At 33.7% G+C, this 17244-nt stretch overlaps 1 protein-coding gene across 3 annotated transcripts in view; it reads left to right on the plus strand.

Moving 5' to 3' along the window:
- FSTL5 (follistatin like 5) overlaps positions 1–17244 on the plus strand; it is a 635479-nt gene that overhangs the window by 72953 nt on the left and 545282 nt on the right. For 2 of the 3 annotated variants that reach the window (XM_055336520.1, XM_055336521.1), the window contains exon 2: positions 1850–1880. In XM_055336520.1, the coding sequence (XP_055192495.1) occupies positions 1850–1880 (31 nt within the window). Of the gene's footprint in view, positions 1–1846; positions 1881–17244 lie in introns of all 3 variants that reach the window. The other variant, XM_055336519.1, reaches the window with a different exon arrangement.

A 17244-nucleotide genomic window follows, 5' to 3' on the forward strand; every position in this document is an offset into this window, starting at 1 on the left:
CTGAGGGTTGCTGGAGGGACAGGGGAATAGGCTAAATTGATGACGGGTATTTCTTTTTAAAGATTTTATTTATTTATTCATGAAAGACACACAGAGAGAAGCAGAGACATAGGCAAAGGAAGAAGCAGACACCCTATAGGGAGCCCAACATGGTACTCAGTCTCCAGACCCTGGGATCATGACCTGAGCTGAAGGCGGACACTCAACCACTGAGCCCCTCAGGCACCCTGGGTGATGAGTATTAAGGAGTACTCTTGTGATAAACACTGGATGTTATATGTACATGATGAATCACTAAATTCCACTCCTGAACCTAATATTATACTATATGTTAACTAGCTAAAATTTTGATTAAAAACCTGAAACATGAAAACATCATTTTATCATTGTGGACCCATGTAAGATTGCAGTCACTTACTGTAAAACTACCTTCTCTGGTATATCTTTTTTCTAAATAGAATTTACTGACATTTATGCATTATGTTACTTTGAGGATATATTTTTTTTATTTCGTTTTGTTTGTTTTATTTTGTTTCATTACTGTTTTGTTCATCCTTTGTAACCTTGTCACTTGGAACAGTGTCTGGCACATAAAAACAATCTGTACATATTTATTTAAAGAATAATGACTAAATGAATGAATGAATGAATGATCAAAGAAGAGAGAGGACAGAAACAGATTCTTTTTATTAACAAATATGTCTTTGGAAAACTTAAGCTTGTTTATCCTATATTATGAAAGAATAATATATTTTTAAATCAAATTCATTTTAAAATTTTAGTTTTAATGAACAACAGATACTCTAAATTAAAAATAAACCAGAACTGGAAAAAGTAAATTAATTAACAAAGGAAAAATCAGGATCTAAAAGACTGGATCAATTAGGACAAGAGAAATAACACACAAAGTATTAAAAGTCTAATAGAATCAAACATTGAAGAAGCATGTTACATAAATATATATTTGTCAAAATGCATTTGTATCCTCAAATATGACTCTGGAATTAATCCTTGCAGCAAAATAAGTTCTTATTTTAACTATTTTCATAAATTTTACCAAAATTTATTGGGATTCATACAATTCTGAAATTTTATTTATATATACGTGTCATTTTTTAATTAGAAATGTGTTTCAAAATTATTTTTAGTGTGAGGCCCTGAAACTTTTACACAGTGTAAACTGTGCTTGAATATTAATTGAGAAGGTATAGAGGGCACAATTTCTACTTAAAAACTTGAAAGCAAGCTAATTCTTTTGGGGTTGCCTGGTAACTAATAAGGAGTATGTCAAATTGAAAGACAGATCTGACTGAAGCAGCATTTGAATAAATAATAGAATTGTTGTCAACTTTAGCCTTAGAGAAGTGAGGCAGGGACCAATTCTAAGTTAAATTGAAGGAAAGACAGTTGAAATGTCTTTTGTGTTTTTTTTAGTGAATTGTCCACTGTTTGCCCTTAAACTTTTTCTCCTCACCAACAATTTGTGATTAATGCAAAGACATTGAAAAATAAATTCTGAAGACATCACTCATTATCTGTTGAAATGAAATGAAGTGGCCTAAAGCTTTTGAGAGGCATGATTATTTATTATTCATTACCATTTATTTATTTATGAATCCATATTATTATAATGTATTAGTTTCTTAAGAAATATATGTACAGTAAGAATGATAACTGCTCCAATAAAAGATTGCATAAGTATTTTTTAAGGTGAGATTTGTTTACAATGACTCCAGGGTATATGTACAACAAAATATCTTGACAAGTATTTAGTTACCATGATCTGTTATATCAGGCCATTGATCACATACTCACAGTATTTGACCTATTTCTATTTTAATTCCAGCAGGAAAAGAGTCAAGACAGTTCAAGAATCAAAGGTAAGAAATGACTGTTTTAAGATCATAAATTCCTATAAGTATAGGAGAAGACAAAATTGATTTGGCTTTGAAATTATATCTAAAAATGAGAAAACAGTAAGAATTTGAAATTTTCAATGTGGTGTTAAAGCCACTGTGAGCCCTTTGGGAATTCTACAAGGTCACTGGGGATCCTCCATTGAGGTCTCCTTTCTTCATATAGTGTTGTTGGAAACTTTGACAGAATTTTCTGAATTGTTCTTGTGGCATTCCTCCACCAGGCATTTTCCAAAGAGTTGGTGTTCTGTTACATCTATGGTGAGAGTTGTTGGCCAGAGATATAAATTTGAGAGTCCTTAGGAAAAGGTTGGCGGTTAAGGCCAGAAGACTAGATGAAATTTAAAAAAGATGTCTCATAGGAAACCAAGTATTGAGTCACTGCTGTCTCCTTTTGTTTCTATGAAAAATCAAGACAATATTTATATGTTAAAATTTGGTGTAGCTTTTAGTATGGTATAGTCCACTCTAGTCAGACATAGGGAAACTCTTTTCCCCATAATGACATTCTTATGTTTGATGTTTATTGTTGAGATAATAAATTACACTAGGTAGATTATAATCCTGCAGCAAAAGATTTCCATTAACTTGTTTTCCTGTTGATCATAATAATGAATTTAACAGATTTTTCCTGGATTAATCCTTCTGGCCTCTCCCTTCACATCCTAGCCCTTCTTATTCTACAAACTAGACATCCTCATCCACCTATCCCTCTCCAACAGTACATAGTCATGAGCCTGACTATGGAATGAGGGATGATTTTCCTGTTCCCTTCATCCTTTTTTGCACAGAAATATAGATTTATTTTTACTTTAATTTTTTTAGAGTCCTACAAAACCAAAACTAAAACCAAAAACAAACCAACCAACAAACAAAAAAATGTGGAGAAGTTACTAAGTTTACATGTACTTCTGAAATGATGAAAGGGCGGGTAGTCTTCTGAGGGTCTCTAAATTGACATATCAGTCTTGCTTACTAATAACAAACCCAAATATAATCTTCTCTTCACATTTCTCTGCAACAAATTCAATTACCCAATATGTTTTCCATGTTTGGTCATCTGTGTGTGTCTGTATTACTGAAGAATGTGAAAATACATTTTTTTTATTTTGGTAGTTATATGTTATTCAAATGAATTATTTAAGACTTCCCCTCCAGCGATTTCCCAAACTATTTGTGTTCTTTTTCAGCAAACTGCAGTATGTCTTGTTATTTTATATGTGAAATTATTACACTTATTTATCCTCAAAGCACTCATATTAACTCAAAGTTTCATACTTTTGTGTTGCAAAAGGGAATTTGTATTCCAAGATGTGCTGTCTGATGTGCATTTAAATGATGTATACATTTTAAGCATACTGAGTACACATCTTCTCACGAAGGGTCCCAGTGTTTCAGGTTAATCTTAAATCATATTTATAATTCTGTTATAGTTGAAATAAGTTTAGCATAGCTTTCTTCTTGATGCTTTATTGTCTTGGGATATATAAATCCTATCATCTGAAGTAGTAGAAATTATGTTTTTTCAACTACTGCCTCGGAACATGTTTTCTTTTATAATGTAATAAAATTTCAAGATGATGCTTGTCACTTCTTTCACCGTTATTGGCTGACACTTGTTTCAGAACTCTCACATTATGGCTTCTAGGCTACTGAGTTGTAAGTAAATCAGGGACATACAGTTTTGTCAGGACCTGTTGCCTAACTCTATTTAGGACTCCGTATTTTTCTTGACTATTTATGGGATTCTTCTTGAAATGTTGTTTACTGAAAATTATAAATGGCCATTAAAAATGTCTTTAAATGTCAATATTAAGAAAAAAGGATTTGAATAAAAGCAATAGCTTACCCACTGGTAGATGAGAAAAATTTTGAAAAGTAAATATCGTACATATTTTGGTAGCTAATTATTGAAATATGTGTTATGTCCTCACTTGACATTAGTAATCAATTCTTAACTAATAATTCTCTGGACTTCCTAATTGGTGATCTTATTTGTCAGAACATGTTTATTACATAGTCAGAAATGTATGCAGAGGAAGTCTTTAACCTTCTAATTTTCCGCATTCTGTACCTATTCCTGCTTATGACTATAGTCCAATCCTCATTATACCAGTGACCTAAAATCACATTAATGCACAAAGCAGTCCAATGAAAATCGATCAGTCTTTTCCTCTGTGTACATGGAGGTATATATTGAAATGTTTGGAAACTTGCTGTTTTATCTCTGATTAATTATTTAATACTCACACAATTTTTTATTCCCATATTATTTTGAACTGCCATAGAATCAATTTTTATATATTCTAAAATTACATATATATGTGTGTAAAGTTTTATATGTGTATGTATATATTAATACACACACATATATATATGAAATTCAACTGACAAAATGAATTTTGGTCCCATAGTATACCATCGTATTATCAATTGACTTTCACATTTAGATTGCCTTTTAGTAAATAAATTAGAGCCTCATCTGTAGTTAGTAGACAATCTTGAAGTTTACAGTTGTTTATGATATCCTTTATTAAAGTTACATTGACAATTATAGCAGAAAAATAAAGACAGTCCTAACAGGTTTGAAAGAATGATCAACTATTCAAAAAGCCATATTTCACACTGCTTTTCAGTGATATTGCAAATGTGTTAGAATAGAGTATATGTTTAAAATCCATTAAGAATTTGATAAACATTATTAGGAAATAATTTCCTTTGAAGAATAGTTCTAATATTAGGAGCACAAGTCAGTTATCCTCTACCAGTATTTCTCAGGGCAGTATTTTAATGTGTGATTTGTTTATTCATTTATATTTAAGAACATCTCTCTAGAGTTCTCAGTGATAAAACAGTAACAGTTTTTGACAAAAAAAAACTTAAATGATACTTGTTTTACAGAGAGCTTAAAAATTCTGTCAGCTTAGTCAAGTTTTTAATTTTCCAAAAATAATTTACAATACTTATTACAATCAGAAGGATAATATTCATTGTGGAAAGTTTGCATATGATTATGCTGTAGCATGCTCCTGAATATCTACTTTACTCTCACTCTGTCAATTCAAAGAATGTTTGTTCCTTCACCAAAAATATTCAGTTCTTTTTTAATGCAATTTTCCTTTTCTTCTCAAGTGGAAACTTTTGGCTCTTCTCATTCAGAAGGGATGAAAATAAAGTATATTTCCTTTTCATTGCTCATTATATGTTGGGAAATACAGAGGACTAAAAGTGGTTCCCAAATAGTCACTTACATGGTATATTATTAACATCTATCTTTTGTTAAATATCTAATAGGTATCAGGCACTGGGCTGAGCTTTTTACATATATTACCTCATTTTAATCCTGAAACACACATTATTAAGTAAGATTTAGTATTAAAACATGCCAGCATATTGAGAAATCACATCTAAAGTAAATAATTCGGACCGATATTTTAATTTTGTTCTATTTGTAAATGGGTAATATTTTATTTCACCAATTTACCAATTATACATTAAATATATTTAGCATTTTATTATTAGAAATGCTTTTCATGGATTTGATATATATGAATTTTGTTATTTTTTTATTGTTATTTTATTATTCATTATTTTTCTTTAATGGTATGGCGTTTCTAATATTTCCCCTACTGAAAATTTGTATAAATATTGCTCAGGGCTTTGTAACTTTAAGACAGATCTGATAATGATAAATGTGGCATACTCATGTTCTAGGGAACAGATGTAAGAATTATGCCAGCTTGCTCAATAAATGCTTGTGATCTTTGACAAGTGACTTCACCCTCCAGAAGTGATTCTTCTTTTATGGTTAATATTAATGTAACATATCCCATGGTATCAAAAGTCCTTTTACATATATGCAATTCTAAGGCTTATATTTCTTTTTTTTCCTAAGGCTTATATTTCTATAGAGACATTAGACAATGCTATTACATAGACAATGCTATTACTAAATAATAGCAATGCTATTGCTATTATTTAGACATTGCAAAAGCAATGCAATATTGCTTTTATTCAAATCCTTTGTCTAATGTCTCTATAATTCTAATGTCTAATATTCTAATTCTAATAGCATTGTCTAATGTCTCTATAATTGTCTCTAATATTCTAATTCTAATAGCATTGTCTAATGTCTCTAAAATGTCTCTATAATTCTAATGTCTATATTCTAATTCTAATAGCATTGTCTAATGTCTCTATAATTCTCAATAGGTTCTACATGGCAAATATTATGTATCATACATTTGTGTATAAGGGAGAGGTAAGCTGCATAATTGTTCTCCCTGTGGTACATACATTCTTGTATATAGTGAACAATAAGTAGTATATTAAGACCATACTTAATCAAATTAAAGGTGTGTGTTTGGGCCAATAAATGCTATAAAGGTACTATTGAGCTTGTAGTCTTTACATGTGAACACACGCACACGCGGAGAAATGCACATACGTGCCTATTTACTTTTATATAACCATGCATTCAGATTCTCTTTATTTCCTACATCACAAAATTGCCAGTTGAGGGGACCGAAAATGATCTGCTACATATAGGGATGTGTATAGCTATAGATATATGTCATCTGTATACATACATTCTATATATATTATCTCTATTTTTCCAAATGTAATACGTCTCTACATATAACATCCCCATATATAAATACATATATATTTATTATACTTCACTATATATAATATTGAATTGGAATTAGAATGCTAACAAACTCCTAAAATTTGGATTGCTTGAGTGTTCAGAGATCTTTTTACCAGAATTATCTTATAGAGTTACTGATACTAGTTGACTTCCTCTGGGTTAAGTAACTTGTCAGAAACAGTTATTGGAAAGGAACGGACCTTCAAATTTGTATTCCTGAAAACTGCGAGACCCATTACATTAACAAATGAAACTCTCAATAAAACTGAAAGACGGTAATTCATATATATGAGACCTTTATGAGACTCTTTGTATAATTGTTGTGTGTCTTTCTGTTTAGGAAATAAAATATAGCCAGTGCAATACTAATGCCTGAAATGGAGACTGTTACCATTATATGAAATACAGAGTTGCTATATTTTTAATGAATTATAATATCATACCTAATGAATGTTAGGATTTTTGGTATTCAGTTCAGAAAGCTATTGCTGAGACAAATAATTGTAGGATTCATAAAAACTGTGATTTTTGTCTATTGTATTCAATAGTTATAATCCTTAGGAATTCAGTAGTTAGAATCCTAAACTTTTATTTATTTATTTCTAAACTTCTTTTAGAAGTTTTCTTAAATAAAACTCATATCTAGAAAATGTCAACCAAAGGATTGTTTTGTTTATTTATTCATTTGTTTTTCGCAAATGGTAATGCTGGATAAACCCCAGGCAAGTGGACTTAAGGCAGACTTGTGATAATGATTATTGAAAAATAATTAAATGTTGTAAAAGCATGCAAAGGAGCAATAATTTGTTTTATATACAGACGTCTTTTATTATACTTCACTTTATGCTTCTTGGATAGTGTTATTTTTATTTTTTATTTTTTAATTTTTTTTTTAGAAATTAAATGTTTATAGCCACCTGTGTTGAGCAAATCTACTGGCACCATTTCTCCAACAGCGCTTGCTCACTTTCTGTCACATTTTGGTAATTCCTGCAATATGTCCAAAGCTCAGGTGATTTAGTATTTTTAGCAACAAACTATTTTTTAATTAAAATCTGTACTTTTGGGGACACCTGGGTAGCTCAGCGGTTGAGCGCCTGCCTTTGGCCCAGGGCATGATCCTGGAGTCCCGGGATCAAGTCCCACATACGGCTCCCTGCGTGGAACCTGCTTCTCTCTCTGCCTACATCTCTGCCTCTCTGTGTGTGTGTCTCATAAATAAATAAAACCTTTATTAAAAAAATGTACTTTTTTTCAGACATACTATGTCACAGTAGATAGACTACAGTATAGTGTAAACATAACTTTTATATGAACTGGAAAATTAAAAAAAAAGTTTTTAAAGATTTATTTATTTATGATTGAAAGAGAGAGAGAGAGAGAGAGAGAGAGAGAGAGAGAGAGAGAGGAGCAGGGTCCATGCCAGGAGCCCCACGTGGGACTCGATCCCGGGACTCCAGGATCCCGCCCTGGGCCAACGGCAGGCGCCAAACCGCTGAGCCACCCAGGGATCCCCGGAAAATTTAAAAATTAATGTGACTCACTTTATTGTAGTACTTCTTTGCTTTATTGTGGTTGGTCTGGAACCTAACCCACAATATCTCTGAGGTATGACTGCCATGTTATGACATAGCAATTCCATTATATCAAAATTATATTTTCATTCTATTTATTATATTAAAATACACTTTTAAAATTCATTGGGGACAAATGTATTCTCATGAATGATTATCAGTTACCTTGTTGCAAAATATCAATGTCATATGTGCACCATCCATAGTGTATGATTGAGTAGCAACACTTTAATTACTTATATGGGCTTCTCACATATTTCAATCAGTTTTCACTCTACATCTAATTTAATGATATAAGTGTAAATCAATTGTTGAAAAACAGATAAATTAAAAATGTAATTTCCAAGTTACTATGAACACATGGCCATGGTTTTCTGATTGCATTAGGTGACATCTGTGACATTTATGATTTTTTATTATAAAAAATTGGTCATGATTCTTTGTGACTGGTATTTTTGTGATAATGTGAGTTTTGAAATAAAAAAATACATAGATGCAAATTCTTGAAGCCATATATACATGAGATAGAATTCCTTACTTTGACAAACTTTCAAAAATACAACAATTTCAGTTCTAATGTAAAACTCCATAGAAAAAAATAAATTAATAAATATATATTCACTTTAGGTAATCTAAATGATGGTCCTAAATACCTTACAAAGTAACTTTTAAGTAGTATAGATTTCAATATAAGTAATAACTTTTCTCAGGGAATTAAGATAATATTCGTTATCCATTCTTTTAAAAATTCATTTGACCAACTCGGTTCTATTTTAAATGATCTTGATGCCTGTCTTCCTGTCACAGCAAACAGGAAGACAAACTTCTTTCACTACCAAATGATGCTATTATCAAAAACAAGAAGAGGTGTCAAAAAGTATGTGATCATATTCTCATTTATGTCATGAGGGACTCAGTTTGTATTATGCGAAACACATCACCCTTCCCCCCATTTTGCATACATTTTGTAGTTTTCAAAAGGTTACCAATAAATCATCTTGTCCAATAGATCATTTATTTTGGTTTCAAGGTGATTAATTTTGCCACTCATTTTGCTCACCAGGAGGCAATACTAACTAAAAGAAACAGAGGCATAATCCCTTTGTCGATGCTGGTAAACAACTCAGAACACTTGGATCTAATCTTTTAAAATAAATATTTTTTTAAAAAAATAATAATTTAATGCTGCATGTAATACCACATTAATATTGTTCAGGCTTTTCTTTACATAGCTTAATATTTTATATACCCGTATGCTAAATCTCAATATTGATCTTCCCTTCAGTCACCAATACAAAATATCTTCATTATCTAGACTTTCTCAGAGTCAAACATTTCTGAAGCTTTTTAAAAAATTCCACAGCCTGAAACAGTTGAATGTCATTTTCAAGAAAAATGAAGTAATATTAACCAAAATGTGTTGATGGCTTCATTTATTTAGCTTGATGAAATCACCTCACTTAGTTGCAGACATGGTTAGCTTTTGTGGAAGAGTGGTTCTTGAAATTGTTATGAACATTACATGTTTTTTTTTTTTTTTTTTTGGCCTAAGTCCCTGTTTTATCTGCAAATGAAAAACTATCAGTTTTCTTCTTTGTCTCCTCACTTTCTTTAAACAAGAAATTTGACTCTATTAAAAAGACTGTATTTACTTAGGGTTTTAAAATATATTTCTGGGGACACCTGAGTGGCTCAGCGGTTGAGCACCTGCCTTTGGCTCGGGGTATGATCCTGTTGTCCTGGAATCGATTCTCACATCAAGCTCCCTGTAGGGAGCCTGCTTCTTCCTCTGCTTGTGTGTCTGCCTCTCTCTCTCTCTCTGTCTTGCATGAATAAATAAATAAAATCGTAAAAATAAATAAATAAATAAATAAATAAATAAATAAATAATATATTTCTTCTTTCTTACCATTTTAATGATATATATTTGTAATTATTTGATTTTTTTAATGATAAAGTTAGAAATGTTATATAAAAATGAGTTATTTTGTGATGTTATACTCAGTGACTTTTATGAGGTGAAATAGACATACATTTCTTTGTCTAAAAATGATAGATTAGTTAATTTGGAATTTTGCCTATTAAGGGCCAAATAACATTCCTTTTAAATAATTATAAGATGCATTTTATAGTTTTAATTTGTTATATGGCTAACATTTTTTTCAATTACTTAGATAATTGCATCTAAATGTTTTTCATTGGAAAATACTTGCCATCCAACTAAGAGTAATATTGTTGCTTAAATTCTCGGTGCGTGGAATCCTTATCCTTTAGACACTGGAAAACTTTGGTCACATATGCATTGTGGTACTACAGAATTTGTACATAGTCCTTTAGTGATGCTTATCTTTGTGTCATTAAACATTTTCATTGTATTGGATCAAGGATTTCTTTTTCCCCGTTACTCATCTTTCAAGAAAGAGTTATTTTGATTCAGAGAAACTGAAATCACAAGAACCACAAACAGTAAACCCCTGTTAAATAAATATACCACAAAGTGCTGTTTTAAGGATTAAATAAGTTAAAGTATGACTCTTGTGTGTGAAATGAAAATCTTTTGGTTTATGTGAGTTCTTATTTCAGTGCTTTCAAATGTCTGTAATTATTTTGTAATACATCTGTGCTAGAAGCATATCTATGAAAAAAAAGCTTTGATTTCATAAAATGTTAAGAGTTCAGGACATGTTGACTTTATTTTGCCTTGTTATTTTACATTATTCCAAATTATAACCCATGTATTTTCCACATTTGAAGAAATCTGACCTACTGATATTAAATAGCCTTCCTTTAGGTATTCTCTCATATTTATTCTTAGACTAGCATTATTCTTATCTTGTTTGTACCATGATGCATAAAACTCCATAGAAGAAAAAAAGTACAATGCAGTGGATACTACTAGAACATACAGAAGATCCATTCTTTATTTTTGGGGAAGTAATGTGTTATTATCTGAGAGTATTAACTTGATGTAATGGTTTATATTTAAATTTATGAAGAGATTTATGAGAAACTTAAAAAACGAAAACCAAACCAAATTTAACTTATTGAATATAAGTTAACCACGGCTACAGTTAGAAAGTACTGCTTTCTGTCAGAAATCTTCTAGTAATGTTAACCTGCCTGAAATTCAGAAAGGGAGAAGGTAGGATAAATTCAGCTACATCAGATAATAAAGCTTAGTTCAACAAATGTTTATTAGTTCAAATATTAGAACAAATGTTTATTAGTTCAAATATTAGAAATGAGGTTAGTTAGGAATGAGGGAAATTAAGATTAAGAATAAAACTTTCCACCTCAAGGATGCAAGGAATACTGGCTTCGAGGTGGGGAGATGGGAACTAGAGCAAATAAGTACAGTCGCAAAAAAAAAAAAAAAAAAAAAAAAAAAAAGTGATGTATACTGATGAAGTTTTGGAATATGGATGAGGTCTAGAGCCAACAACCAAGAAAGAATTCTTGAGACATCTTTGGTGCAAAATGGTGGTTTTATTAAAGCACAGGGATAGGACCCACCTGGCAGGAAGAGCTGCTGCTCAGGGACTGTGAGGGGTGGCTGATTATATATGTGGGAGTTGGGGGAGGTAAGGAAATGGGAGGTTTCAAAGGGGTTTTCATATGCTAAGGAGGACCTACAGGATACTGGAGGCCTTGCCATTGTCACGTTAAAGATGGTTTTTCCCCTCTAGCAAGGCATTAACATTAAGATAATTGGAAACTTTCTGGAGAATGTCACGCATATCCTACTCTGGGTAGGAGGGGGGGGATGCCCTTTGTGGGGTATCAGCCTGCGCTTTGTCCTCAGTAGCCCTCTGTTCCCCATCATACACTTTGGTAAAGAAAGGTGTAGAATGCTACACATATGGGGAGGAGTTCTAGAAATGGACATTTGGGAAAGGCTGGCTATTCTTTTTACAGAGAAACAACATATTGTCTAGAAGAATGGGGATGAAAAGGAGAGATGAGGAATTAGGGAGTGTATTCTAGGTCATGAGTCATTAGTGAGTTATAAATGTTGAACTATCAATATTAGGTTGATGAGACTTACAGGGAGAAATCAGAGTGCAGTAGAGAATTGACGCAAAGAATCATATAAAACTAGGAAAATGCCACTAGCACATTTTTTTTGGCAGAATTAATGCTAATGTGAAGACATGGCCCAAGCTAGATGGAAGACTCATGTCAATGAAAACGTACAGTATTGAGCTGTGTGCTTGGCTGGCTCCCGGGGAACCAGAATCAAGCCCCATGTCAGGCGCCCTGCTCAATGGGGAGTGTGCTTCTCCCTCTCCCTCTCCTGCTACCCCAACATTGCCTCCATGCTCTCCCTTTCTCTCAAATAAACAAAATATATATATTTTTTAATTTTTATTTATTTATGATAGTCACAGAGAGAGAGAGAGAGAGAGAGAGAGAGAGAGAGAGGCAGAGACACAGGCAGAGGGAGAAGCAGGCTCCATGCACCGGGAGCCCGAAGTGGGATTCGATCCCGGGTCTCCAGGATCGTACCCTGGGCCAAAGGCAGGCGCTAAACCGCTGCGCCACCCCGAGATCCCTCAAATAAACACAATCTTAAAAAAAAATGTACAACATTGAAAAAGATTGGGTACAAGCTAAGCAGCTTTCCAATTTAAGAAGCCACAGATTTTTCCTTCTGTCCTCTGAAATCGTTCCATTTTCCCCTTGCAACAAACAGAACAAAAACTAAGAACTGGACAGTGATCATGAAATCAGTTCTGTCTGCTGGTTTAGCTTTCAGGCTCGAGAAAGAGAGTGAATGTCAGTCCTGGGCTGACCACTAAACTGCTGTGCGACTCGCGGCAAATGTTTGGCCTCCATATACTAATAACGTCCTCATTGGCAACATGTGGGTAATAACAGCACTTTCTTGGGAGGTTTGTTTTGAGGGTTAAACAAGTTGTTAAATGCAGAGCACTTAATCAACAGCTGTCTAGGATCTGAAATTTTAGTGTCTTCACAAACAAATAAGGCTCACAGTTTCCTGGGTGCAGCCAGAACATATGAGGCTCCTGGGTCAGAGACAGAGACCAGCTTATTATTACTCAGAGTCATAGCAGGAGCCAGGGTGTAGCATCTGTGCTAATTCCTACAAGGCTATGGGAAGAGGGCGTCTGGGGGTGTCCGCAAGTGGAGCAGTTCACAGTACAGGAGGGAACCCCCGCCCTCTCCCCCACCCAGCTCAGAAAACCCTGATGCGTTATAATGGACAAGAAGCACACCTGACAGTTGTCCCTTGGAAAGACAGTTTATTACCTTTGGCAGTAAACATACTTGCCCCTTGCTTAAGAGGGAGACCCTCTATCTATCTTCTAAGAGTATTCACTGTACAAAATCCCTGAAAAGAAAATCTGGAATAAAAAGCAAAACAGAACAAACAAACAAACAAAAAGCCACTGTCTCTTCTTACAAGACAGGCAGAAACGGAAGAGACACAGGGAAAATTGTCTCTTGGTTAAGAAGTTAGAATAGTAGCAGCTAGAAAAACCCACTCAATAAACATTTATAATTACTACCACCACTGCCACCACCATCATCCTTGTTCCGAGAGTGGTTTTTTTCCCCTTGGTTCTCCTCTGGGGTGCAAGTGAATGTGGACTATAGCAAGCGCAGGATTTTCTCGTTTACAGCCTCTCTGCTGATGTTTCGTGGAAGGGTGCACGTTGCTGAACTTGCTTCTAGGGTAAAAGAACTAACTAAATAAGCATATAGCAGATAGATGCACAGAGAAAAACAGTGATATTTCTTCTCTTTTGTATGTTAATACATGGTCATTTAGAAAGTCAAACACAGTCCTGAGAGTTAAAAATAATTACAGTAATTCACAGTTGTGTAAATAATAAGTGCCAGCCAGGTCCAAATGGTAAGATTTTTTTTTTTTTTGATGGATAATACATTAAATGTTAACTAATTAAATTTAAAATAATAATAATAATAATAATAATAAGTTCCAGGCTCTGTGTAAGGTGCTTCACTTGTTTTATCTTGACTATATATATGCGTTTAATATTTATGAGTACTTTGTCAGGTCTTCTGGTAATTGCTTTCCACGTATTATTTTATGTAACCCTCAGAAGAATTTTGTATACTCACAGGAGAGTAAATTTTGCTGTCGATCCATCCATCTAAAAATGACTATCATTACTATTTTGGTGTATGTGAATTCAAACATTTTTTATATATGCAAATACCTCTGCCGAGGCGGAGGGAAAAATCAACCCACAAACGACTCAGTGTTCTTTTGGAAGTATTAGTGGTAGCCTTGCTCCTCAGAAGTTTGCAAATGCTTTGTGATGGATACTATGAATTGGTTCGCTCCACAACCATTTCAGACGCCAATTAGCATGCTTTCTTTTTATAGACTTTTTACAGAATCTAGTAAATTAAAAGCTACATTTTGCAGATTTCCTTGCATTTCGCCTTCTGGATGTGTTTTAGGTTTTTCCCATCAGATTCATACATGCATGGCCTTTTATGAAATTCTTATTGTAAAACAAGCCCAGTTTGGGGGAAAGAACTTTTCCTTTCACAGGCAATGGCTAAGGCAGTGTAGTTCTGAAGCCAGCAACTAGGGTGACAGCTTACTTATGTATTAGTCCTGGTGATTGGAAGGTTAGTGAGCCTTTTGCTGTTATAGGTCTGTGGTGGGGTTTTAGAAGTTGTTTCTAAGAGCTCGATACATAGCCCTTTCCTTCAGTTCTGTGAGCTATTTTCTATATCTTTTAATATATCTCTTTTGTTTAAATAGGGCCGAGGCTTTTGTCTGTAATAATGAGCCTTGATCACTACACAGATTAGGATCCTGGTGTGGACGAAATAAGTAACCAAGGAAGCAAACCGATCTGCAAGGCTGAGGCAGGCAGTGACGACCAGGAGGTATAGGTCGTTAAGCTCAAATTGTAGAGCAAACATGCAAAGTTCAGGCACATGTGAAAACCAGGTGGCCCCATCTAGCTTCAAGTGTAACAGGAGGGACTTCTTAAGTCAGATGTAATTATCGTTCATACAGTCGCTTATTCAAACCATGCAAACTTTGGTGTTGAGCACCAACTGTGTGCCAAACACAGTTCTGGGCATTGGAGACACAGGAGTGGGCAAAACAGGAGAAAGGATTTGCCCTCCCGGATCTTACACTGCGGTTCTTAGGAAATCTGCCCATACCACAGAATGGTTGCTTGTTTTCAAAGAACAGCTAAAATCTCATGAAAAGCACCGATGGCTTTTCTTCTCTGCTCCTCTTCTTTCTCTGCCTCAGCACCTAAAATTTAGAATAAGGCACCAGTACTATAGGGGATGGAGGCAGGAAGGGAAATTGAAACTGATGGATTAGAATCAACTTAATGAAGGACAAAGTCCCTCTCTGAGGAGTTTAGCTGCTGCTACCTGTAAGGTACCCCTGCAGACCCTCAGACCTTAGAAGGAAATGATTTCTGATTCAGCAAATATGTGTTTTTCAATCTTGCCCCCAAAACTCTTCCTACGAATTCAAAATCATGGGGACTAAGTGGTAATTTTCATGATGTAATTCCCATGAATCCTAAGAGAAAAAAACTCCATGCTGGTTTTTGGCCCTGTTTGGTCTTCATCAACATTTTATTTTCTCAGGGAAATGAAGCAGGAATGCTTTTGTGGGCTGACTTAGAGCACACAGCTGTCGGGCTAATGGTTTACCTGCAGAGATCCCGTCACTTGTCTTGGTTTCTATGTGATAATTTTTCTGCTTTATTATGTATATTTCTATCCTCTCACAGGCATAATATAATCTTATTTACCCCAGTATAATTTTTAATAAATAAGTGTTTTAAGTTTCTCCTTGAAAAATCTTGATATAGAGGATGCTATATACATATATATGTATATATACACACATATATAATCATATAAACATATAATATATAAACAATATAGAATGTTAATAACATCCAGCATTATAAATCATATGATTTAAACGGTATATCATATGATGCATATTGTATTATGTGAAATAATTAATACAATCATAATATTTAGGTGATCACAGATGTGATTTATTTTATGGTATTTTGTTGCTGTTGTGTTTGTGTATAGGCTTGAAAGGAGAGCTGATATATATCAGTCTTTTACTATGTGTCACACATCTAGGTGTTTTGTTTCTTCAGCTCATTGTATCTGTAAGAAAGCTCTGAGAAGTAGGCATCATTTTATGTGTCTGGAACATGAATCTTGAAGGATAAGTAACTCAGTGAATATTATACAGCCAATAAATGCTTAATTTAAAATAAACTGACTGCTTTTCCTTGGGATTGTCATTCTCACAGTTATCTCTAAGCATCCTGTTGCATGCGTAATATAATACAGTGAAATTTTCTATTTTTGGAAAAATCTGTGTATGGGAATAAGGTCATTGTTTGCAAATGCATAGTAACCAATATAAACTACATTGTTGTAAGATGGAAAGTCCCGTCCCCTTAAAAACTGAATAAATAGATTAATTATTTAAGTGTTGGAGTCCAAATAAAACACTCCTATTTCATAGCCAATAAAAGAAGTGCACAGGTTGAACAAATTAAATGGGAGACAAACTTAAACCTTGCCCCAAATAAAGAATTTAATTGTCCTATGATTTAAACTAATGAAAGATTAATTTTATTTACTTCAATACAAATCATAAAATAAATGAAATTAAAACACTACATTACTTCCTAGGAGGGGCCTGATAAGGCAGTAATCACTTGGTTCAGTCAACAAAGGGCACATGATAAACACGTGCTGAAAAAGTATAATTTTTAATTGAAACTTTTTTTGTTCTTTGTGTGTTTGTTATTGTTGCTGTTATTTTTATTGTTGTTGAATGGGAAGTAACTTCATTCTCTTCTCTCTTGCCCTGTTAAAATGAGTCAAATCATAATGCTGAGTGATGAGGTCACACCAGCTAGCTGGAAACCCCACTTTGCCATTCCCTACCCATATAACTGTAGGCATATTTGCTAATTAGTTTGAGCCTTATTTTTCTCTTCCTTAAGGGAGGACAATTGAGAGCACTCATCTAATTGGGTGGGCGTGAGGGTTAACTATGATTACACATAGAAGGTTTGGAACAGTTTCAGCA

Source organism: Nyctereutes procyonoides, unplaced genomic scaffold (assembly GCF_905146905.1).
Source record: "Nyctereutes procyonoides isolate TBG_1078 unplaced genomic scaffold, NYPRO_anot_genome, whole genome shotgun sequence".
In the NCBI taxonomy this organism is placed as follows: domain Eukaryota; kingdom Metazoa; phylum Chordata; class Mammalia; order Carnivora; family Canidae; genus Nyctereutes; species Nyctereutes procyonoides.